This window comes from Rhinolophus hipposideros, assembly GCF_964194185.1.
Source record: "Rhinolophus hipposideros genome assembly, chromosome: 11".
Taxonomy (NCBI): domain Eukaryota; kingdom Metazoa; phylum Chordata; class Mammalia; order Chiroptera; family Rhinolophidae; genus Rhinolophus; species Rhinolophus hipposideros.
In genome coordinates, this window is record NC_138057.1 from 76880701 (window position 1) to 76905747 (window position 25047).

The 25047-nt window shown below is 54.4% G+C and overlaps 2 protein-coding genes across 3 annotated transcripts in view; both read right to left on the minus strand.

The window, feature by feature from the left end:
* Positions 1–889: 889 nt before the first annotated feature.
* Positions 890–3976, minus strand: DPM2 (dolichyl-phosphate mannosyltransferase subunit 2, regulatory). Of its 2 annotated transcripts, none has more exons than XM_081065542.1 (4): positions 3776–3970; positions 3484–3573; positions 2384–2486; positions 890–1606 (listed from the first exon to the last, which is right to left on the minus strand). In XM_081065542.1, exons 1-4 carry the CDS (start codon positions 3824–3826, stop codon positions 1551–1553), a joined length of 300 nt encoding a protein of 99 aa, XP_080921668.1. In that variant the 5' UTR covers positions 3827–3970; the 3' UTR covers positions 890–1550. The 2 variants fall into 2 exon arrangements, with proteins under 2 accessions (XP_080921668.1, XP_080921667.1); XM_081065541.1 differs by having other exon boundaries at positions 904–1606; positions 2384–2472; positions 3776–3976.
* Positions 3977–5944: 1968 nt separating this feature from the next.
* The window catches only part of EEIG1 (estrogen-induced osteoclastogenesis regulator 1), a 33980-nt gene continuing 14877 nt past the window's right edge, over positions 5945–25047 (minus strand). The window contains exons 2-11 of the mRNA XM_081065540.1: positions 17375–17495; positions 17096–17125; positions 14861–14977; positions 13068–13114; positions 12812–12969; positions 11047–11151; positions 10769–10964; positions 10228–10349; positions 10074–10143; positions 5945–8719 (exon numbers count right to left, since the gene is read on the minus strand). Coding sequence (XP_080921666.1) covers positions 8674–8719; positions 10074–10143; positions 10228–10349; positions 10769–10964; positions 11047–11151; positions 12812–12969; positions 13068–13114; positions 14861–14977; positions 17096–17125; positions 17375–17495 — 1012 coding nt within the window. The 3' untranslated portion in view covers positions 5945–8673. The remainder of the gene's footprint in view (positions 8720–10073; positions 10144–10227; positions 10350–10768; positions 10965–11046; positions 11152–12811; positions 12970–13067; positions 13115–14860; positions 14978–17095; positions 17126–17374; positions 17496–25047) is intronic.

Sequence of the window (25047 nt, forward strand, 5' to 3'; positions counted from 1 at the left end):
AGTGGGGGCTGCCCTCCCGGAGTGATGCCGAGCAGAGTGGAAGTGAGAAAATGCAGGCAGCAGGTGTGAACATCCTTTGGGAAGTTTGGCTGTGAAGAGGGGAGACCTGGAGGGAATTACTGGGTTGATGGAGGATCCTTTAAGTGGGAGCCTGGAACATGTTCATGAAACGCTGGACCTCGTTGAGAAGCAGAGGCTCTTCCCACGAGAGGGGCATCATAGAAACAGGAGGCTCCTGCTACAGCAGTGGGAGAGGACAGGACCCACAGCCCAGGTGGGCAGCTCTGCCTGGTCTGGAGGATGGGGAAAGGACAGGGCAGATGTGCCTGCAGTTGGCCTGTTCTGGGAAGGTGACACCTCCATTAACCGGAAGAAGAGCGAACTCCAAGGTGGGATGGGATGGAGGCTTATGTTAGGCACTGTGAATGGGAGAGCCGGCTGCCCAGAGAGGCTCAGGGAGAGTGCTGGGGGGCTAGGGCTGGGGCCTGTGCCAGACCAGTCAACCTGAATACAGTGGAACCAGCTTTGCTCTGGCTCAGTAGCAGCTCTCACTGCTCACAGCTACTACTAAGTTCGGCTGCTGGTACAAGGGATGGACAAGCTTAAGCTTTTAGGGAACTGGCCTGAGGGTCCCTAAAGTCCTAGTGCACGCTGGCTGGGCTGGCACAGGGAAGGCATGGTGGAGGCTGACATGCCTCCACTGACTCCCAGCCGTGAGCTGCAACAAGCTGAAACCACATCTGTCCCAGTTCCCTTCTGATCCCGTGTCCCTCACAGGGACGATCCAGGAGGCACCTCATTGCACAAACCAGGGTCTCCTGACCGGAGACTAGTGCAGGGCCACTTCCTAGACCCTCTCCGGACTGCAAGTAACCCAGTTCCCCTGGTCAGGGATGGCACAGAAACAAACACACCAAAACGTTTATTGTTCAGTTTTCCCCAGCAGGCCAAGGCCAGTGTCAGGACTGAGGGGCTGGGCCTCCATGACGAGCAGCAGGTCTGGGGGCCCAGTGTGGCCACTCTAATGTGCCCTGAGGCCTGGCGGTGGTCCTGGGGCCTGTTTGTCCCCCTGCCTAGGCGTTCCAGGTCGAGAAGTCCTGTGGGATCTGGGGCTATGTCAGACCCGGGAAAGCTGCCTTCATGGAGGAGGACATGTGGGGAGAGGTCATGTGATGTCTTAGAACCTGCCAAATCTAGTATTACCAGGTAACAGGAGGGAAACTGAGGCAAGAGGGTAGAACGAGAGGGAAAAAAATGACAGAGTCTGAAGGTACGGCAGGGAGGACCAGCATCTTTCAGGCCCTGAGCCGGAAGGGGGAGAGAGGGAGACTTCAGGTACTCCTCCCTCCTAGCTTCTGGAAAGGTGAGCAGGGGAGTGGGTGCTCTTGTCAGTCGGGTGAGTTCTGAACAGCTCCATCCTTCAGGGTGTCTGCAGAGCAGCCAGGTTTGAGGGCGCCACAGTGCCTGAATAAGACCTGTGGGCCCCTGCCCTTGGTATGCCCTTGAGGGGAGGCAGAGAAGGGGCCAGCAGCCTCATCCCTGCTGGGCTTTCACTGAGCCTTTTTGGTCACCTGGTTCTTCAGCATCACATAGGTGATGAACACTCCTGGAATATACAGAGCAGAAAGACCACGTAAGATCGGGGCTCAGGGCTGCTGTTAAGGCCAGAGAAGAGCACGGCATGGCGCAATGACACATACATGGGACCAAGCACCTCCCAACCACCCTCCAGACCACCTGGTCATCTCCCTAGCCATCCATCAAGCCACACATCCACCCACATTCATTCAAAACACACCACTGAGTGCCTGCCACAGGCAGTTTGCTATGTTTAGTGTTTCAGATTCTATGGGGTACAAGTTGCACCCAGCTATCCATCTACCCACCCAATCAATCACCTGCCCACCTACCTATCCACCCACCCACCTGCCCACTCAACATCCAGCATCTACCCACCGACTCCATCATCCAGTCATCTGACTGTTGACTAATCCAAACCACTTTATTGAGCACCAACTTAGTGCCACAGCCTGTGCAGGAGCTGAGGACACAGTCATGATAAAGACACAGTCCTGGGAAGCCCACAGACTAAACCATGGGAGACAAAGATGTGCAGGAACCATGAGCCAGGGTGACAAGGGGGTGAGAGGTGATTGAGCTGCGAGCAGAGCAATGCTGGTGGAGAGAACCGGAAAAAGGGAGACATCCCATTAGAGCCTGAGGCATGGGAAGACTGACTTGCAGCCCTGAAGGATGAACAGGAAAACCCTGGGGGTGAATTGGGGCAAAGAGCCTCGAGCAGACACACAGCAAGTGCCAAAGTGTAGCCACACGTTGAGGGGTGGGAGACCCCCTGCCCAGGGGTGGGGGCATGATGACTTACCCACAAACAGGAGCAGCAGGAGGCCGGCGGCCAGTGGGATGGCAACGGCGTAGGCTCGGGGCAGGAAGTACTTGTGGATGGCATGCTGGCTGTCGATGAATGGCTGGCGTTGAGGGCAGAGCTCCAGTGAGCATTCCCTGCCTTGCCCAGCCCCTCCAAGCCAACATCCCACCTCCTCTGTCTCGGGCTGACCCACTCAAAGCACTGGGACAGCATTTGCTTTTATGTCAGATGGCATTTTGGATGCCTCGGTTTGTTTCCTTCCTTCATTTATTTAATACTGTGTTTCCCTGAAAATAAGACCTACCCTGAAAATAAGCCCCCGTTAAGATTGCCAGCCAGACGGGTGCACTTAGTACGTGATGATGATGTTCCAGAAGATGACATGACTGTATGTGAATAAATGTAGATTGTTGTACATGAAAAAATAAGACATCCCCTGAAAACACGTCCTAATGCGTCTTTTGGAGCAAAAGTTAATATAAGGCGCCAGTCTTATTTTCAGGGAAACATGGTAGTTTTCTGTGCACGTGACTGGTACCTGCCCTAAGTGGGCGCTAGGCACCTGGCAGTGAACAGAAGTCGAAGGACTTGCCCTAATGCCCTCCCAGTTTAGCAAGAGCCAAGGGGAGTTAGTACACGAGGAATCCTCAACTAATTCCCCATTTGGGCTCCAAGATCTCCTTTTACTAACAATTTTCCCCAAACGACACCAAGTTCTGCAAGACTTTGCCCCCCAAACACACTGCACAGAAGTACTAAGCAACACACCCTCGCTCCACGCACACGTCCTAAAGGCCCTCGCAAAAGCGCCGGCACCGGTCACGCCCAGGAGCCAGCAGAATGACCAGAAGGACTGGACCCACCGGCGGGAAAGCACATCAGGGGCAGGGCTTTACACTGCAGCGGGTAAGAGTGGGACCTCGCGTCCTCATCTACAAAATGGGGACGCCACTGGCATCCTGCTCACAGTGTTGTTGTTCCGGGGATTTCGTCAGCTATTCGGGGAAAGCGCCTAGCACGGTGCCTGCCACACAGTGGGGGTCGGCGGCAAGACGCGGCAACGGGAGAAGGCGACAGCGCGGAGGAAGAACACATACCAAGAGAATCACCCAGGTGGTGTAGTAGGTGAAGATGATCAGGCTAACGGCTACGAGGCCAAGTCCCACCACCTGGTCTGTCCCGGTGGCCTGGAGAAAAGGGAGGGCTCCATTGACGAAGTGGCTCTGTTTAGGTGCACTAATGGGGGGGGGGGCGGCGTCGCAGTCTGATTCCTCAGCGTTTTTATCTGTACAATGAGCCGGCGGGAGAGCAATCTGGTTCCGAGCGCCCAAGCTCCGGCTCCTAAACAAACCAGGGATCCCCAACCCCAACACTCTGCCACAAACTCACCATTTCCCCGGCGCTCCTCACCGGAGCAGCCAGCCACATCCGCTTCTGCATCCGGGCCCTCGGCTGCGGGGCACGCCGGGAGTCGTAGTATATAAGGCCGCCCCAGGACTACGTCCCCCAAGACAGGCAGGCACCGCCTCCTCCATTTGCATGTCGGGAAATGTAGTTTCTCAAGGGTATTGGGGAACACGTTGTTCCCGAATCTCCCTAGAGAATGGGACCGAGTTGGGAACCCAGACCGGCTGGTACTCGTGGCCTCAGTCCTGTCGAACTCGCCCCTGAAGAAAAGCCCATTTCTAAATATCCCAGAGTCCCAAAGCCAGAGCGAGATCTGGTAGGGGAGTTGGAAGTCTCATTTCTCAGACCCGGAAAATGATGAGGCTCAGAGAAGCGCGAGGACTTGCGGGAGATCACAATTCGTGTCTGTGGTGAAGCCGACACCAGAACCTGGCGTGTGCATGCCAGTTATTTCCTGGTCCCGAGGCCCTAATGTGTGTTGAGGGAAGGGTGCAAAAAATGTTCACCGCCCGGCTGGGGGTGGGAGGAGGGGCTGCCCACGCCTGCTGCGATGGGGCGAATTTCGATTGGCTGCAAGGGTGGGCGCCCCGTTCCCAGCGCCCGGCTTCCCTGTCCTGTCTTCACTGCAGGGATGAGGCCAGGGTGACCCTCTCTTCCCTCACCGTCTGCCTCTGGGGCCCTGGGTATTGGCAGCGCTAGCAGCGGTCCAGGCAGGTCTCGGGAATGGCCGCGTGTGCGGGATCCTCTCCAGGCTTGGAGGTCCGTTCCTCTGGAGCAAGGGGAGGCTGGGCCTCATCACCTTTGATGTGTCCTCCAGCTCTGGAATCTGGAACAGTCTCCTCACAGCTAGTGGGCTAGCTGTTCCTCACTCAGCAGGGCTCCACCGCCCAGGGAAGTCACCTTCCCTGACAGGGGTTCCCTCCTCTGTGTTCCACAGCCCCAAGTGTGTCTCCAGGGTGACGCTTGTCAGCACCGTTTTAATTAGATGATTTACTTGACGTGGCCCACCTGTGCGCTCCCTGAGCCTAGGGTCTGTGGTCACTGCTGTATCCCCAGTGCCCAGGATGGGGCTTGGCACAAAGTAGGAGCTTTGAATCAACCAACTGGCTTTAAGATTCTTTGACATTTTAGATCCTAGAACGCTAGCATTCAGCTCCTGGGGACTCCAGGTCTTCTGAGGGGTTGTGTGGAGGCTCTCCTGCTGTCTCCATTTTGGGGGGCGGAGGGGCACGTGGACATTGAACCTGGCATGGCTCGCTGGTGCTGGCAGCATGCCTCCTTGGGGCATCTGAGCCCATCTCTGACTATGGCGACCGCTGGAGCAACCTTTTTATTCCCTACCCTTTGGTGTGCTGGTTTTTCACTTCGCATGACTGTTCCAAAGGAGCAACCTTTTTGGGCCTAAAGCCCAATTCCTTCCCTCTGTCTCAGGAGACTTTGGACTTAGCCGGGAGCCAACTTTTCCCTCCCCAGGTGTGCACTGAACAAAGGAAGGGACTGAGAATCAGCCTGGACATCAGCCCTGAGAAGGGGTGAGGATATGCAGTGCCGTGACAGGGATGAGGCCTGGCAGTCTGGTCCCTTCTGGACTGTTCAAAGCCAGTAAGGTTTCCTGCCACTTCTGAGATCATCAAAGGCCCAGGGCGACTTGCCTTTCCCAGAGCTTGGTTCAGGCGGCTCTGTAACTTGAGACAGGGCAGGGATGAGGGGCCTAGGCCTGGAGACAATGCAGGCTTGGGGCTTTAGAGGATGGGAATGAGCTTGGCACGTCCCATAGGTCAGGCTGTACACCCATTTTCTCATTTGATCCACAGCCTCACAGCCCACAGCTGAGAAAACTGAGGCACGGGCAGTTTTCTGTCTTCAGGCATGCTTGTTCAAAGCCACCTGACTACTGGGGAGGTCCGTAGAGCAGTGGTTAGAACTTGGGCTCTGAGGTCTGAGACTGGCAGAAAACTACTCTCCAGGGCCCGTTTCCTGTCCAGGACTCTGCTGTAATAAAGATGGTCACAATTGTGGCTGCACCGGGACTTGGAGAACCCTGGCCACCTACACCTTCCCCACCCCCGACCATCACCTTATACATCTGGCTTCCATCTGACTCTTTGATCCTAAAGTCAAGTTGGTAAAACAAACAAACAAGAACCAACATGCCATAACAAACAAAAACTGCAACATTTAATTTTGTCCCCCAAACCAAGACACTGACTAGGCTGATTTCCCTTTACAATGTTATTTTCTACAATAGAAGCTGGGACGGATACAAACACAGCCCATTGAATTAGGGTGTGGTGGTGGCAACATTGTTAGATAAGAGGGGAATTAAAAAAAAAAAAAGACCTTTCTTCCCCCCCATCTCCCTGCTCACTTTCCTAAAGAGAGGAAAACGTAGACATTCTCCTTCCTGGCAGATCATGGCCTATGGTCAGTTGGTGGGGTGACTAGAAAAAAAATAACCTAAAAATATTGTATTTATTTTCTTTAAATCTCCTAGTAAAAATGTTAAAACTGTCTTCCAAGAAGATTCCAAACTGGCATTGCATAGACCAATTCCTTTCCAAAAATATCTCTAATATATTCTCTCTCTCTATATATATATAGAATTTTTAAGTCTAGGAGCTGTGGGTGCCTAGTGCGAATTCACTGAGCTTGAAGGGACCAGAGGGCCGAAAAAAAAGCTCCCACACGGGGATGAGGCCGGAGCTTTTGGACTCCAGCTCCAGCCACCATCAATTTGGTTGTGGCCGAATTTTCAGTTAGTCCAATTACCCCGGCCCGGGGCCTGTCATGGGAGAATGTGGCAGGCTCTGTCTCCTTCTGGGGTGACTGTCAAGTTCAGACCTCGCTTAGAGGATGGGAATGAGCTGGGGTTCCTGGTTTGGGGAAGTCTCCCCAACAGCACCAAAGCCAGCTGCTTTATGCCTAAAGCCCCAGAACTTGAATCAGACCCCAAATACACCTTGAATGCACCTCCCCACTGGGTTGAGGTCATGCAAACAGAGGGAAGAGCGGCACTCCCCCATCTTCTGGGGGTCACTTCATCTGGAGACAGTGCAGTTGGTCCCCTTTTAAAGTGCCAGGTGTCTACGGGACAGGAAGGGACCCACAGAGCTGACCAGAGCCTTATCCAGCCAGAACAAATGCTCCATCCTGCCTCGGCAGGCACCTTCTAACATTCATTTTCTAAAAGAGTTAGGTGATTAAAAACAATAACAACAACCACAAAATCCTAGAAATGCTCTAACTCCAATGCCAGGAGGCTCCAAGACCATGACTCCAACTCTTGTCAGTTGGGCAGAAAGGACCCCTCCCACCCTGGGGAGGGCACCTCCACCCTAACCCCTACGAGAGAGAACCCGTATCCTGGCTCTCCATCCAGATCCCCAGCCCAGCTGGGACCCAGCCAGCGGGTAGGGCAGAGAACAGAACCACCTCCCCTCACCTGGGGGAGGAGAAAATATCAAACTGTGAACCCTGAAAAAAAAAAAAGAAAAAGAAAAAGAAATAAAGGAAAAAAGAAAGAAGGAAGAAAAAGAGGAAAGGAAAAAAAAGCATAGGGCTAAGTAAACACCAGCCTGCTGGGTTTATACAAAGATGAGTGAAATTAAGAGTGGCATGGGAGTCTGTCCAGAGGCTGGCTGGCAGCCAGAACCCACCTTCAAGCAAATAATGAGGTCCGGGAGGAAAGTGCTCAGAGCAGAGGCGTTAGCAAGGGGCAGGGGCAGAGCCAGACTGCTCCCTGCTGGGAAAGACCCCCTTAAAGGGCCTGCCTCTCCCTTGCCCAAAGAGAGGGGTGCTTTCAGAGGAGGGCTGAGGCTTTTCTGGCCAGGAAGCCAGCTCCAGCTAGTCGGGTCACAGCCCACCTGCCCCTCTAGCACTGGTCCCAGGCCAGGGCCAGCTGACCCTGAGGGGAGAAAAGGGGGCAGTGCTTGCCCAGCCCAGTCAGGCCCCCGACCTCCACGGGCTTGGGAGGCACCTTTCAGGCTTCCTACAGGAAACCAGCTGCTCAAGACCCAGCCCTGGGCAGAGGGGAACCTTTCTTAGCATGAGTCTCAGGCCTGAGCTGGAGCTAACTGGAGGAGGGAGAGGCAGTGCCCCGTTCCAGCCGGGCTGCTAAAGCTGGGCCGCTGACTGCACAGCAGGCATCACCCAGGAACCCCTGGAAAGGGATCAGAGGAAGGGCAGGCGAGGGCCAGCGGGGCTGTGCTAAAGACAAGCGTGTGCAAAGTGCAGGCTGCCAGGGCAGCAGGAGAACATTCGTTGGGGGCGGGGTTTCAGTCTAGAATGTGGGTGGGGTCTGAGGACTTGGCTTCCCGGAGGAGGCCGCCAGCGGGTCCCCCAGGGCACAGGGAAGGGATAGCTGAAGCACTAAGCAGAGGGCCACGGTGGCAGGATTCTGGAGATGAAGTGCCCCCCTCCCCCCAGGGCAAGGGGGCCATGGAACAAAGCCCGGCCAGGACACGGCTGAGCGGATGCTCCTGGAGCGAGCAGGGACACATGGCAAGAGGCCCCTCAGCCACAAGCAGCCCTGTGTAGGAGCTGCTGCATGTCCTCATCCAGGGGGCAGGCCGGTATCCAGCGGGGCATCCTGGCCATCTTTGTCTTGCCCACCTACTTCATGGGCCTGTGTGTCCTGCCCTTTAGTGGTTCAGAGAGAATATTCACAGTGGCGCCCGGGCCCCACCGGGCCAGGACGGTCCCAGCACGGATGGGGGGACAATGGAATGATGCTTTGAGGCAGGAGAGGGGCTGGAGTGCATGGAGGAGGCACAGATGAGACGTGGCGTGGATGGTGATCCAAGGGGAAGGTCCCTCGTGGAATGACGTGGGTCTGGACACCCATGAAGGCAGGGCCCTTCTCCAGCCTGGACACTCGCTCCTCAATGGGTTTCAATCACGACTGGCTCGTAGACCCCAGAGGAGACCCTGTGGGGAGAGACAGGTCAGCTCGTCCTCCCCGACGCTCCTCTGGGCCAGGCCCTTGCAAGTACTTCACAAGCAGGCACCGTTAACTGGCCCATTCTGCACAGGGGGAAGCTGAGGCTCCGAGAAGTTGAGTCATTTGCCCAGGGTGACACAGGGGTACGTATCGGAGTCTGTGGGATCGCAGAGCTGGCACAGGCTGTGCCCGAACCCTTTCTGGGCAGCAGTGGCTTACATACTGGCGGGGGGGAACTGTGCCTATCCTTACAGCAACCCTGACAGGGAGGGACTGCACCCCACCCCATCCCACTTGACAGATGAAGAAACTGAGGCTCAGAGAAATTATGAGGCTTGCCAAGAGGGCAGCAGAAGGTCGGGGAGCTCTTCCCACTGATGCCAGGCCCACCCATGAGGTCATAGACATTCAGGACGCAGCAAGCTGCTCTGCTATGATCTAGCTGCCACAAATATTGGTTCTCCCCTCCCCCGAATCCCAGTTTCAGAGGGAGGCTAGAGATGGGTATTTACAAAACTTCAAAGAGATCCCCTTCTCTTTTTGCCCGCCTCCCTCTGGAGGCAGTGGGGAGATGGCAGCTGCAATTTCGAGCCTTGGCCAGCAGAGGTCAGCATAGCAGCACCAGAGGGCCAGGCTGGGGACCCTGAGGTGGCCCAAGCTAGTCTCCAGCTCTGGCTCTAGATGCTACATGGGCACTATCCCACCCGGCCAACAGAAACATGGGGAAAAGCCCTCAGCACAAGCCTGCACATGGGAAGCTCCTCCATTCACACACTCAGCCAGGCACACGGTAAACACTGAACAAATGACTTGAGAGGGCACTGGCACTCTGTAAACGAGAGTTCAAGGCCAAGTTTGATCCTACCACCCCCTCATCTGTGAACATCATGAGGGCAGAAAACTGTTGCTCTCTCTTGGGTCCCCAGAACCTCGCTCAGTGTCGGGTGTGTAGCTGGTGCTCAACACATAACCGTTCAATAAATGAGTCATCGTCATTTTTAAGGGGTTCCCAGATCCAAGAGGAAGGGAAAGCAGGGTCCAGAATAAAGAGGCATGAAGCTCCTGCTGTGTGCTAGGCACTTTCCAAGGTTCAAGGTTACCCTTGGAACCCTCAAAACCAACCCTGGAGCGTTGTTCCAGGTTTCTAGGTGAGATGAGGTGGTCCACACCATTTGAGAGGTGGGGAAACTGAGGCTTGGAGAGAAGTGACTGGCCCCTGGTCACACTGTGATGACAAGAGCTGGAATTCAAAGCCAGGTCGGTGGGCTGCAGAAACCTTGCTCTCAGCACCGCCCCTCCCATGGCCACCCTAGTGACCCACCCCTGAACCTCCAATCCTACCTGTTGGCCAGCTGGATGCCACTCAGCGTGGTGGAGCCATCACGGCTCACGAACAGCCGCAGGTTGCTGTCTGTGGGGAGACGAGGGAAGGTGGGGGCTGAGCCGGCCAGGCACCGTCATCCCCCCGCCCATCTGGCACGGACGGGCAGCTCACCCTCAGTGTTGCTGCCATCTGTGAAGTCCTGGCTCTGCATAATCTTCTCCACGATGTCGTCCGCGTCAATCCGTGTGTCATCTACCCACGTCGGGTGGCTCTCCACAGAGTCCTTCTTCCGCCTGGAGCAGGGTGGGCAGTCCCAAGTCAGGGCAGTGACAGGCATGACGATGATAACAGCACGTGCCCACAGCCCTCAGGATGCTCTAAGTGCACACGAGAGCCTGTGCAGGTTGGAGTCACCTAGCCCTCCTGTCAGCCCTCCAGTACAGGTGCCACTATTACCTGGTCTTATAGATGAGGACACAGCGCCTAAGCAGGGGACCTACGGTGCACTAAATCCCACATAGCGACCGCTAAGGAACTGGTCACGCGCACAGTTAGGCCAGGGCTGCGACCCTCACAAACATCAACCGGTAAATCATCACCATCCAACCCTGAGGCAGGGACCCTACTGTCCCGTGTTACTGGGAAAGAAGCAAAGGTTCATCGAGCTCCTGGGAGGGGTCTGTACTGCAAAGCACTGAGCGGAGAGACTCACCGAAATGAGCGGTCGGACAGATGCGGGGGCCGCGGGGGCCGCGGGGGCTTCTCGGGGGGCCGGTGCTCACGCTCGCCACCCTCAGGGCCCTCCACAGTCATGCTGAGGCCGCCAGAGGCACTGCTGCTGGTGGACGTGTTGCGACGGTGGGTCAAGTCCGAGAGGCTGGAGGACCGTGAGTGCTCCGTGCTGTAGCCTAGTGGGCACGAGGCGGCAGTTCATGATGGGAGAGCTGGGGCATGTGAAGGCCAAGGGCATGGAGCCAGGCAGGCACTCACCAGAGATCTTGGACTGCTGGCTGGCGTAGCTGGAATTGCGGGAGTGGCCAGAGTGGAACACCTCCTCAGGGCTGGACAGATTCTGGTCCGTCTCTTCCGGGACCCCTGGAAAGCAGGGCGGGGGCAGGGGTTATTGGTGGCGCCTGTCCTCTCACTGAGTCGGGCAGGGGAGACTATGTATTTCCATTTAACAGACCGAAAAACTGAGGTTCAGAGGAGCAGCGATCTGCTCCAAGCTGCAGTTCACCCTCTGAACCCAGGTTCGTTCCTTCCACAAATCTGTCAGGGACCTCCTCTGCACAGGTGCTCTACTGGGTGCTGTGGCCAGGGGACAGGGTGTCACAGGCCACAGGGGAGGAAGAATAGTGAACAAAATGACCCACAATGAACCACAACTGTGGTGAGTGGTGCAGAGCAGGGAGCAGTGCCTGTGGGGGTCGGACTCAGTCTGAGATCAGGGGAGACTTCTCTGAGGCGGTGGCCTTAAGGACAGACCTTCCGGAGGTGTGGGAGGGAGCATCAGAGAAAGGGCCTTCCAGAGAGAGGGAACAGCATAAGCAAAGGCCCTGTGGCTTGAGTGAGCTTGGGTCAGTGTGGCAGCAGTGAAGCGCATAAGGGTGAGGGGAAGTGGCTGACAGCCCTGTCCCAAGTCACCCATAAGCCCAATTTTGAAACCTACTTCCCAGCACTCCCAACGGGAGAAGCAAGGGAACCAGGCGCCTCTATCCAGGGCTGCGTGAGCACCCACCCACCCACCCGTCCTGTGGGACTCACCCATCCATTCTTCATAGGTGAGCACAGCCAGGCCACCCACTGGACCCCAGGCCTGCCTGTGTCCCACCCAAAGCCAGGTGGCTTTTCAGGTCCCTAACAGGTTTTCTGCATATGAAGGAAGGAGTGCAGAAAAGCAGCTACAGAGGCATCTGGGGGCTCAAATCCCACAAATGAGGGCTGCCACGTGCTGCCGGACTCACTAATACGCTGGAGGGCGCACTGCCTCCCAGCTCTGAGCTCACCCCCAGGAGGGGTGCAGGTGCCAAGACTCATACTTGGCAGCCTTGCTTCACCCCACACAGCACTAGGTATGGCGTTGGGGGGCAGGCCTGAGCCTCCTCTCCTGGTGGCACCTCCTCCTCCCAACTGCCATGCCATCTCTGGGGACTCAGGCTGGTTTGAATTTTTTATAATGTTAGTAATAATGATAATTGAATAGAAACACAGAGTACATACTCTGTGCAGGCAAGGCCCACACGTTTGCTCAGTTCGTCCCCAAAGCAACCCAGGGCATGGTTACTATTGCTGATCCCATTTTACAGGAGGACACTGAGGTCCAAAGAGGCAAAATGACCAGCCAAGGTCACGTAGCAAGTGGGAGAGCAAGAGCTCACAGTATGCGTCCCTCTGCCAGGAACACTGCAACCCATACCCCAGATTCAGCTCGAATGCTACCTCTTCAGGGGGACTTCCCTGGCCCCAGGTGGGTGCTTTCTGTGCCTCTCACAGCTCTTGGCACTCTGTAGGGGGATATGCTTTTGGCTTATTTATTGTCGGATTGACGCCTGTGTCTTCTGCTGGACCCGGAGGGCACGGCACGGCGCCTGACACACGGGAGGGGCTCGAACAGCATCTGCCTAAGGGAAGCACGGGTGGCGCAAACACCATCCCACCACCTCACTTCCCAGCAAGCAGCTCCTTTGGGACCTGGGGATAGCTTGGAAGTAAAAGCCTTTGGCGGCAGGGCAGGGTGGGCAGGTGGGGGATGTACCTGAGCTGAGGATGGTGGGCCTGGCCTTGGGGGGCCGCGACCCCGTCAGGGAGTTGGTGCTGCCGCCACCGCCGCTGCTGGTGCCGCCACCCTTACACGTCAGCTGCAGCGAGGAGTCCTGGCCCGCGATGGAGATGGACTTGGCAGTGGATGGCGGCCTTGGGAGGAGAGAGGTGTGTGAGTGGGCGGCCCACCCTCGGGGGCAGAGGAGGACAGAGGAGCCCCCACCCCTCAGGCTTCATGCACCCACACTCACGTCTTGAAGCACGGGTCTCCAGAGAGCAGGAACATGCCAATGGTGACCTGTGGGACAGGGAGAAGTGGGCTACAGCGCGTCCACGCACCCAGCACCGGCGCCCAGCCTCCTCAGCCTCCCTGCTCCGGCTGCACAGGGCTTGGCCTCTGCTCCCATCTCTGCCCCCTCACTGGCACTGCTGAAGCCACCAAGCCTCCCTGAACCCCCGTTTCCTTCTGCAGAAGACAGACTGATCCTGACACCTGATGCCTGCCCCGTGAGACAATGGAGAGGATGTAGGAGATGAGGCCACCCTTGGCCTGGCACCGGCTCCAAGCGGCTGAGCAGCAAAAGCCGCCGTTGTTATTTCACAACACCTCGTGAGCCCTACGGAAGAGCCCGCACGGGCACTCCCTCCTCAGTGCCCCGCTGCTCTGCTGGCTGTGGCAGGAGGGAAGGTGGCTCCAGAAGCCCACCTGGTGAGGAGGGGGTTCACCCAGCCTGACATGGGGGGTGGGGCACTCACATAGTACAACACAGAGGGCAGGGGCTTGGTGCACGTTTCTTGAATAAAGTAAAGCAAAAATCCATTAGCAACTTAACAACTGAACATCTACTTGGGCAAAGATTTTGGTAATGGCAAACGAGGCAAAATTTGGGTCCCCAAATCTGGGCTGAGAGGGTACAACAGGCGATGGGGTGGCAAAGAGGTACTCAGATCCCAGCCACACCAACACAAATTGGAGACCATTGTGTTGAGGCTGTTTTTCCTTTTCTTTTCTTATGGATTATTTCACTTGGGCCATGATAGCAGCCTAGCAAGTAGGTGATGGGTCCAGGTTACAGACGAGGGAGCTCAGACTCGGGGGAAGTGACTGCCCAAGGTCCTGTAGACAGGATGTGAGGGAACTGGCCTTGAAGCCGAGGCCACCTGTCCCCCAGATGCCCTTGATCTGGCTTGAGGCTGCACGGGGCCAAAGGAGCAAGACTGACTGGTCCCAGCTCCCCCACAACCAGGCTGCACTCTTGCACGTGCCTCCGGTTCCCTCTGCAAAAGGCCTGGGAGTCTCCAGAGCCTCTGCCCACCACCTCCTCCCTGGCTCTGCCCTGGCACAAGGCACTCCCACTGGATCAGCTGGCAAAGGTGTGCTTAGGATGAGACTGCTTTCTCAGCCAGGTGGAAGGCTGTGGAGACAAGGAAGAGAGGCATGTGGGGGGCAGATGTCTAGATATCTCTGTTCCAAGAGGCCAAGGAAGCAGCTGCCTAGGGGTAGGGAGCTGTCCCGGCCATCGGAACCCTGCACGTGGCTGCAGGGTCCCCGGAGCAGCTGCTTTCAGTGTGCCCAGGTGGAGGACGGCAGGTTCTTTTGGTCACAGAGGCTCCACTGGGAGCTCATATCACGTGGGGCAATGATGAGGGTCTGAACGGCGGGCTCACGTGCCAGCTTCACTGTGACCCCAGGCAAACAATCTAACCTCTGGGCCTCAACTCCCTCCTGTGCGAAACTGGGACTAATAACAGACACCAGGCCCCACGGGGCTGTTGTCAGGCATCACAAGACAAGGTAGCAGCCCTCAGCAATGCTGATCTCACCAAACCCTTAGAGACTGATGGGATCCACTCCCTGGCTGCCGATTATGGATGGGGAAACTGAGGCCAGACTTCGGATGGTGGTTTCCTGACCCAGGGCCCACATCTGCCTGTCCAGGGGAAAAACCTGTATTTTTAACAACCCTCCGGGGCCTCAGATGAAGAGCACGGTTGCCCTGTCCCCTGGTGGGAGGGTGCAAAGGAGGGGGCAGGGCCCCAGTACCTTGAGGATGGAGTTGTCCTGGCGAGTGTTCTTCGTGTCATATCCCTCCAGCAGGCAGCAGCGCACTGTGGAGCCTGAGCCTGCAAACTCAGCCAGGTTCAAGTCAGCAAAACCCAGCTGGGAGGAAGAGAGGAGACTGTAGGAGGCTGCAGGGAGTGTGGGCGCAAGACTGGCAGCACAAGGGTTAACTCTGGGGGGGAGGGGCAGGCAAAGCCCCTGGGCCACCACAGCCCAGACTGACTGGTTGCATAACCAGCACCCAAGGACACAGGCCCGGGTTGGTGGCTTGGGTTGGCGGCTCTAATGAGGCAGAGCCAGGAGCTCACATCCCTGAGCTGCACAAAGCGCCCTTTGTGCCGTGTCCCAGAGTACACCGGGGCAGCGCCTGAGATGAAAGGACATTGTTGTCTGTGACACAGACACATTGTTCCCTGGGAAACAAGGCTGTGCTGTGGGAGCCGCCAGGACAGTGGGCAGGGGGGAGGGAAGGCCCGTGGGAACTTGGCGTTGGGATGGGTGGGGGGGGTACTCTACAAAGGGGGCAGGCCCCTCATGAAGGCTGGAGTGAGGGTCTGTTGGGCAGTGGCTGATGTTCCTCGGATGCAGAGAAAGGAGCAGGGATGGGCATGGAAGTGGGAGAAAGTGCGAGAATAGGATGTATGAGCTAAGAAGTCCTCTTAGAAGGAAGACAAGTCTGGCAGACCTGGAGGGGCAACAGAGGTGAAGGTGAGGGGCGCCTGGGATTAGGGACTCGGAGAACAACCAAACCAACCAGGGGTGTGGACTGAACACTCGCTGCGGGCAAGTCTCCACTGTAGACTTTGGGGCACACGTGCCAGAGTCGGGGACTCGGGTTCAGATCCTAACCCTGCCATCAGTGACTCAGTGACCCCAGTTCACAGATAAGGAAACGAAGGTTCAGAGAAAGGAAGTGACATGCCCAGGGCCCCGCAGAGCTTAACTGGTAGAGCCAGGCCTAAAACTAGGCCTGATCAGTGTAAAGTCTTGCCACCTCTTTGGGCTTCAGTTTCCGCCTTTGTTTCATGGTTGCTGAGCCTGTGTGGACATGTGATTGGAGAACAGAAGGGAAGGGCCTGGAAGGTCTGACACGTGCTAGGTGCATGATAAATGTTTGCTGGGTGGAGATGGGATTCTCCAGCTGTTTGCTGGTAGTTTCTTTCCTAGCTGGGTAGCTGTCCTCACCCACAGGGCGGTGAATCAATGGGAAGAGAAATTTCCACTCTGACAGCACCTTCCACAGCCCAGTTCTGGCCACTGTGCCCTCTGCTCCTGCACAGGAACACGACGCCCAGCCAGGGCAGAGTGCATGGTGCAGAACGCTGAGCTTCCTGAGCTCTGGTCCGTGGGAAGGAACACAGTCGGCACACAGGGTGAAGAGGCGAAGGTGTTTCCCCTCTGCACTGATTAAGCCCACCGCCCTGCCACTGTGCCACGCCGCCAGAGAGGCCCCAGCGGGTGGGCCGAGTCCTCACAGAGAAGAGGGTTTAAGGGCAGAGCAGGTTTCTTCAAAGCCAGAAAGAACCCCTCCAGAGCTGTCTTCTCTCACTTTTACCAGTGGAAAAGGTTGTAATGTGGAAGGCTGAACTGTCTGTGGGTGCAGTGAAAAGCTGGCAACAACACAGATGTGTGACAGCAGGGACGGCTGAGTCACCGGTCCGCCAGCCACACAATGGGACACTGCTGCTGCTAAAGCAAAAGGAAATGTGTGATGACATGAAAACATACCCATGACGTACTGGCAAGTAAAACACCAAGCTGCAGAACCATTTAGAACAAGTCCCTTTTGTGTATTTAAAAATCCTGTCTGCATGTACACGATACATGCAGGGTGCTTACTTTACATTTCTCTAAATCCTGCGCATGTGTTTTATGCACTGCTTGGGGTCTATGATACATTTCATATATTTTTTTTCTTAAAAGGTCTGGAAAGATCCTAATGAATCCCAATGCTGGGGTCTGGGGAGGAGGCCTGAGCAGGAAGGGGGATGGAAGCTCCCCTTTCCACTCAATGAATGTCTACCATTTGTGTTGCAACAAACATATGCTGTCTTTATGTTAAGTGCAAAGACTATCAATAAAGATATTTCCATAAAATAATACATCTCCTGTATGGCTGAGTGTCTCCTGTTTGGGACAGAGAGGGGGCAGGACATTCTTCTGGGAGCTTCTCTCATGCCTGTCCCATCCCACACCACCTCACACAGCCCCACTCACCTTGGAATAAGCTTTCCCACCTTTCAGCTCCTGTACAGGGAGAGAGACACAGCAGGGTGACTACGAGATCCAAGGGACCTCATACGTCTCCCAAACCCCTCCCATGAATCTGACTGCCAGGGGAGGAGGACAAGCAAAGGGGCAGATGACTCATCTCATTTTCCCTGGGCAGGGGGACAAGTCAGGGGATGGGCCTAAAGCCATCAGACTGGGGGCCCCACACCCACTCCTTAGCCTTAAGCTCACAGCCCCCAGCCCTGGCCAGAAGCCCAGCCTCACCTTGCGAACTGACACCCGGAAGGTGCAGGGGTCCAGCAGGCCGGTGGCTGGGTTGGCGCTCATCTTACACACGAAGGTGAACCTCTTCCGCCACCGCACACAGTTCTCCTGCACCTCCTCCCTGCAGGCCAGACAGGACAGGTAAGCACAAACACACAGGTCAATGCCACGGGAACCCATGTCAGGGGCAGCGCTCACCTCCAGGGAGGCTAGGGACGTGGGGGGGGCTCTCGCTTTTCACTTTGTATCACAAAGTGACTATTTTCATAACAAGAATGTGCTTGCATAAGTGTAAAAACATAAAATATGTAATAAAAAATGAAAAACACAAGGCGGGTGAGGTCAGGCTGGGGGCCGCTGCCCCTCCCTTGGCTCCCAGGGTTGTCTCCCATCTCGTTCTGTGGCCTTGGGTGGCTCCTTCTGCTTCCATCACCTCCCACCACTTGGCCATCTCAAGTGACCCTCACAGCAGTCTTCCCAGGCTGGATTACAGTCCATTTTACAGATGAAGAGAGCAAGGCCCAGCACCACCCAGCCAGGAAACAGCTGGCCCTAAGCCCAGGGCTGCCTGGCTCCAGAGCCCCCTTCTTCACCACAAGTAACAACAGCAACAGCTAATGCTCATACGGGGCTTCCCATGGGCCAGGCACCGCTGCAAGCACTTGACAGACCCAGCCACCCCTGGAGCCTGCTCCAAATGCCAGGGATCCACGGTCACGCCAACCCTTCCCACACCTGTCACTATCATTAGGCCAATTCCACGTGCACAGAAACCAGAGCTCTGGGGCTGAGCCCTGGCCCTGAGGCCCACCAGGGGCAGGACAGAACAGCAGAGCCCAAGCAGCCTGGCTCCGGGTACATACACACTTAACACTCACCACTCCAGGGCAGACACTACTTGTGGCCCTCAGCCTCCCTGACACTAATTGGGGGGCTACCCATCTATCCCCTCAAGTTCCTTCTGGGCCTAGAGAGCATGACGAAGCCCCCAAATTCAGCACTCCCTTAACAGGGTAGTGTTTTTTGTGCCCTGGGAGTGAGTGGGAGCTGGTGGGAGCAGCTCATCCAAGCCTTTCCTGGCTGCCGTGGGGGCCTTGGCAGAAGCTGGGGGTGGTAGAGGCACGTGGCAGAGACAAGCTCCCACCCCTGCCTAGCTTCCTGTTCCCCGGCTCAGCCACGGAAGGGAGGGGCCGGCATGAGAGACATTCTCTCCAGCCTCATCCCACCTCACAGGCACGGCCAAGGGGACAGCAGAAGTGACCACTCCACACCCGGGGACTGAGGAGTGCAGGCTCATTGCCAGAGTGGGCCTGAGGGGGGAGAGTCAGCCCAGGATGAGCATCTCCTGAGCAGGGCTTGTTTGCCTCCCACTGAAACCTTGGAAGGTAGGCTCTGTGCTACCCCTTTCTGCAGCTGAGGGCACTGAGGCTCCAAGAGCTGGCCCCAGATCACATCCCTAGTGATAAAGTAGGGTTCGAAGCCAGAGCTGTCTGACTGCCCGGTCAGAGCCATTAGCCATCACTTTTGCTCATCAGCCAGGGAGCCGAAAAGCCTGGCAGGTGGAAACCACCAAAGTTGTGGGGCCAGCAGTGCCCTGCTATCTACCCGAGGCACCCACCCATGTCTCTGAGTGCCAAGTATGTGCCAGACACTGAGCATTGCAGTGGACTCACTCACAGACAACATCTGTCACCCCAGTGATGACTCACTGTCACCGGGAGAGGGTGGAGGGAAGGGGTGAGTCAGGGAAAGTGACTGGCCACAGGGAGGTGACAGTCAAGCTCAGACCCAAATGAAGAGTGGGTTGTCGCCAGTGGGGGGCAGTTCCAGGCTGAGGGAAGAGCATGAGTGAGCTGTGCTCTGGGTCTCCTTGACCGATGCAGGCCTCTGAGCAGAGCCCTGCGAGGAGCTCCCCACTGGCTCTTCAAGGCTTTGACGATGTGACCAAGGCTTGCTCCAGGTTCTGCCAGGTCTGTGACAAGGGGCAACGGGACCTGGGCTCGCAGCCCTCACTCTCGACCCTCATCAGTAAAACAGACGTGCCAGCCACTCAGTCATGGGCACCTGAGGGCATTCAGTGAGCTGAGCCCTGCAAGGGCCGGGCCTGGGGAGCTCCGCCAGATGTGTTTCGTCTGATGAAGACACTAGGGAACTATGTGGACTCACTCAGTCACCAGAATGCTCCAACCTCGGGAGGAGGGTGACCTCCAGCAAGCCCTGCAGCCCCAAGACAGGGGGTGAATGGGAAAGGGCAGGGCTAGAGATGGGGGGAAGAAGGGAGAGTCCCCAACCTGACAGACATGAGGGCGGGAGCCCTCAGGAAGCAGGTGCCACAGGGGGAGCGGGAGCCCTGGATTGGGCATCACCTGACCCAGCCATGCTAGCTCCACTCATTCATTCAAATAATTGAGCATCACCTGTGTACCCGTTCCTGTTCTGTGCACTGGCGTCACAGCAGTGACCAGCTTACATGCTGGTGGGAGCAGAAAGACGAGGATCAAACAAATGAGAAAAATACATGGGAGTGGAAAGGAAGAACTAAAACTATCTCTATTGGCAAATGACTTGATCTCGTATGTAGAAAACCCTAAGGAAGCCACTAAAAAACGATTAGAATACACAAGTTCAGCAAGGTTGCAGGATATAAGATCAATATAATAAAAACCAATTATTTCTATACACTAGGCAGTTTCCACAATGAAATGAAGAAAATAATTCTGTTTATGATGGTATCATAACCATCATATATAGAAAAAATATATAGAAAAAAATTTCACAAAACAAGTATAAAAAATATACTCTGGAAAACTACAAAACATTGTTGAAAGAAATCCAAGTTCTAATAAATGGAAAAGACATCCCATGGATTGAAAGATTTAGTATTATTAAGATGACAATATTCCCAAAATGATCTAGAAATTCAACACAATCCCTATTAAAACCTCACCTGGCTTCTTTGCAGAAATCTGACACGTTGATCCTAAACCTTGGAAATGCGAAGGACCAGAATAGTCCAAACAATGCAGAAAAAGTAGAACATAACTAAAGGATTCACAGGTCTTCATTGCAAAACTTCTACAAAGTAACAATAATCAAGAGTGTGGTTGTGGTATAAGGATAGACACAGAGATCAATGGAATAGAACTGAGAAATAAACCTTCACATTTATGGTCAATTGATTTTCAACAACGGTGCCTATGGGGGAAAGAAAAGTCCTTTAAACAAAAGTTGCTGGGACAACTGGATATTCACATGCAAAAGAATGAAGTATGACCCATGTCTCATACCATATACAATAATTAACTCAAAATAGATCAAAGACCTAAGTTTAAAAGCTGACACTATAAAATTTTTAGATGAAAACAGGGGTAACTCTGTCATCTAGGATTAGGCAGCAGTTTCTTAGATATAACATCAAAAGTACAAGCAACAAAAAGAAAATGTATTGAACTTCATCAAAATTAAAACTTTTTGGGATTCAAAGAAGACCATCAAGAAAATGAAAAGACAACCCACAGTATGAAGGAAAATATTTGCAAATCATAAGGGACTTGTAGTTAGAATATATAAGGTGTACTTACAACTCCATAAAAGATAAATAACCCAATTAAAAAATGGACAAATGATCTGAATAGACATTTCTCCAAAGATACAGTAGTGGCCGCCAATAAGCATATGAAGGATACTCAACATTACTAGCCATCAGGGAAATGCAAATCAAAACTATGAGTTACCACTTCACACCCACTAGGATGGCTATAATGAAGACAGATAATAACAAGTGTTAGCAAGAATGTGGAGAAATTAGAACCCTCATGCACTGCGGGTAGGAAAGTAAAATAATACAACCGCTTTGAAACACATTCTGGCAGTTCCTCAAAAGGTTAAACAGTTACCATATGACCTAGCAATTCCACTCCTAGGTATCTATCCAAGAGAAATGAGACATAGGCCCACACAAAAAGCTTGCCACAAATGTTCATAGCAGCATTATTCATAACAGCCAGAAAGTGAAAGCTACCCAAAAGTCCATCAACTGATGAATGGATACATAAAATGTGGTATATCCATACAATGGAACATTATTCAGCAATCAAAAGAAACTAAGTGCTTATACATTGCTACAATGTGGATTTACCTTGAAAACATTATGCTAAGTGAAAGAAGCCAATCACAAAAAAACTATATATTACATGATTCCATTTATATGAAATGTCCAAAATAGGCAAATCCATAAGGGACAGAATGTAGTGATTGCCAGGGGAGGGGGAAATGGGAAGAAAATGGGGAGTGACTGCTAATGGGCATTCTTTTTGGAGTGGTTAAAATGTTCTAAAATTGATTGTTGGGTGGATGGGTGGCTCAGTTGGTTCGAGTCCCACATGGGCAAGCGAGCTACACCCTCTGCAACTAGAATGAAGTCAATGAGCTGCCGCTCAGCTCCCAGGTGGCCAGATGGCTCAGTTGGTTGGAGCCATGGCTCTCAACCACAAGGTTGCCAGTTAGATTCCCACAAGGGATGGTGGGCTGCGCCCCCTGCAACTAGCAATGGGACCTGGAGCTGAGCTGCGCAACTCCACAACTAAGACTGAAAGGACAACAACTTGACTTGGGGGAAAAAAATCCTGGAAGTACACACTGTTCCCTTTCCCCAGTAAAATCTTTTTTTAAAAAAAATTGACTGTTGGTGATGGTGGCACAATTCTGTGAATATACTAAAAACCACTGATATACTAAAAACCACTGAATTGTACACTTTAAATGGGTGAATTGTGTATGTGAATTACATATCAATAAAACTGTTACTGAAAAAAAAAAGAAAAAACCTACATGGTAAGTCAGATAAAGTGAGAAAAATGGAGAAAGCAGAGCAGGGAAGGTGGGTAGGGATGAGAAGGTGGGGACTGCTACTTCAGGAGGGTACATTCAGGAGTGAAGTGAGGTTGAGGGCTGAGCACAGACAGGCAGAAGAGCTGTCCAGATGCATGAACTTCAAATGCACAGGCCCTGAGGTAGAGGCATGCTTGGCAAATGGAGAAGCAGCACGGAGGCCAGTGGCTAAATGGACTGGCGAGGAGAACAAAAGGGATGTGGTCGGCAAAGGGGCAGGGGCTTAGCTCATGCTGGATCTCCAGGGCCTTCCTTCGTGAGGATTTTGAATCTGATTCTGACAGCGGCTCTGTCTTGCCACTATGGATTGTGGCTTTAGGCCAGAGCAGCCCTAGTGGAGGTGGGTGGGTGGGTAAAAAGAGTGGAAATATCTCCCAAGCAGCCAGAGGCCCAAGCTTGAAAGTGGGGAAAGCTGGCAGGGGGAGGTGGCCACAGCTCCCCTGTGAAGCCTCAGATCTCTGCCCACCCCCTCTGCTTGACCCAGTCGGGGTATTGGAAGCAGCTGCTGGAGACCCAATTCACAATGCTGGGCGTGTTGAAATACCCAGAGGAATTAGGATTAGTTATCGGGGAACAAAAGCTGATATCAAATTGTGGGCTCTCTCCCTTCCCCTTTGTGCGTTTGCCATGGGAACACCCAGCCAGGAAGCCTCAGGCCCCCTTGTGATTCCAGCAGGCCAGAGAAAGGCCCGTGGAACTCTCCCAGGCTCAGGTAACAGGCGGCTTCCTCTCCCCCTCCACCCCCCCACCGCGGGAAGGTGGGCTGGGCAGGGCTCACGAGATCAGTGCTGGGCCTCCCTCTTATTTCCACAGGGCTCTAAATACACACTATTAAATGCCACCACTCCCACAGGAAGAGGCTCACAGCCTTGCCCTGGCCCATCCCAGGAAGTCACAGCAAAGGTGAAATACACATCCCAGCAGTGGCCATTTCCCGAGAATTTACTATGTGCCACCTAAAACTCTCACATTGAAAGTTGGCTGTTATCATGGCCCACTTTACAGATAGGGAAAGGGAGGCTCAGAAAGGCTGAGTAATTCACCCACAGAGCTATGAGGAGCAGAGCCTGGTCTCAACCCCAGGCCCATCTGTGTCTAGAACCCATGTCAGAGCCAGAGATGGCACAGCCCTGCAGCCGTCTACAGGGCCCCCCTGGAGAGAGGGCACTGGGCACCCCCACTTAGGTGGTATGGGATCCCAGGCATTATCCCAGGATAGGGATAATGGGAGAGATGAACAGGGGTTGGGCGAAGTGTTCATAAAAAAAGGCAGGAATGAGGATGGCAAACAGTTGGCCATGAGCCCAGGGTGTGAGCTGCCAGGCCAGGTTTGAGGAAATGTCAGAGACTCGAGTCACTCAAAAACCTTTTATTAAGCACTTACTAAGTTCCAGGTACTGCTGAAGGCCCTAGGGACATAAACAGTGAATAAAACAAACAGAAATTCCTGCCTCCAAGGGGCTTAGAGTCTGGGGTGGGTGGGAGACAGACAAAATGAGGCAATCACATCTCCCATGGGGGTAAGTGCTATGGGGGGAAAGGAACCAGGGAAGGAAAGAGGAAGTGCCCAGGTGGGGTGACAGTGAGGAAGAAATGGCCAGGGAAGGAGTTAACGGGAAGGGGGAAGGTGACATCTGAGCTGAGCTGAAGGAGGAAACCGATGAAAGAGCAGTCAAGGCATGAGGAACAGAATGTGCAAAGGCCCTGAGGTGGGCCAGAGCGGCTGAAACACTAGTGAGGGGGAGAGGGGTGGGAAGTGAGACTGGAGAGGGAATATGGGCCCCAAACTAACAAAGGTGCCGAGTGGAGGTGCTCGTAACCGTGGGCACCCCCATGTGCACTAGTGGGTAGGGAAGGACAGAAAGAAATGAGGGTGTATGGAGTAGGGCAAGGGGATTGGGTCCTTTTCTTTTTAAACTGGAAGTATATCAGTTGTGATTTTTTTTAAAAGCAAGCCTGGGGGGAAAATGACCTCTTCTGGGAGTCCTCCGATTGCAAAGAGGTCAGAGGCCAAGGAGTCACTGTGAGGACCGACTGCCAGGATCAGCAGAGGCCACAAAGGTGGGGAGAGGGGGACGGCAGGGCCATTGTTTTTGTTTCTGTCCAAGAAGGTGTTTCTGTAATTGAAGTTTAACTTGAAAAATGGGTGTGAGGTTAGAAGAGCTGGTCAAAGGCAAAAGGGATTCGAACCCTCATCTACCTGATTCAAGGACTGGGCCCACATTCACCCTGCCCACAGGACCGGGCTCCCTTGGGAAGAGACGAAGAAGGCCTCGATTCTCCCTAGCCTGAGGCTTCCGGGCCTGAGTCCCCAGCTCCATGCTGCCTGCGAAGGACAGGTAATTACAGAGCCTGGCTTTCCAAGGCAGCTTTAGGGGAATCTCGTTTTTAGCTTTAAGATATACAATTAGACGTCCAAATCCCAGGGAGGCAGGGAGAGCCCTCTACCCACGGCAGCCCACTGTGGCCATCGCAGTGGTGGAATTCAGCTATTTCTGGGTTGGCCTGAAATAGAGCAGAGCACCCCACCAGGCCAGTGTCCTCAGGCCAGAACTCCCTCGGAGGAGCTCCCGTGGCCCCAAACCCTGACCAGGGACTCTGTTCTGCAACCACACTTACTTTGGCAGCCAGCTCCATCATGCAGGTGACAAGGGGACAGTGTGGTGGGAGCCAACTCCTGACCACAGGCTGCCATGCCCTCAAGGCCCGTGTGGACAAGGACTCTTCAGGGCCCCGCCCCTGAAGCCAACATGGGAGCAAAGGCAGTGTGGCTGGCAGTCCTT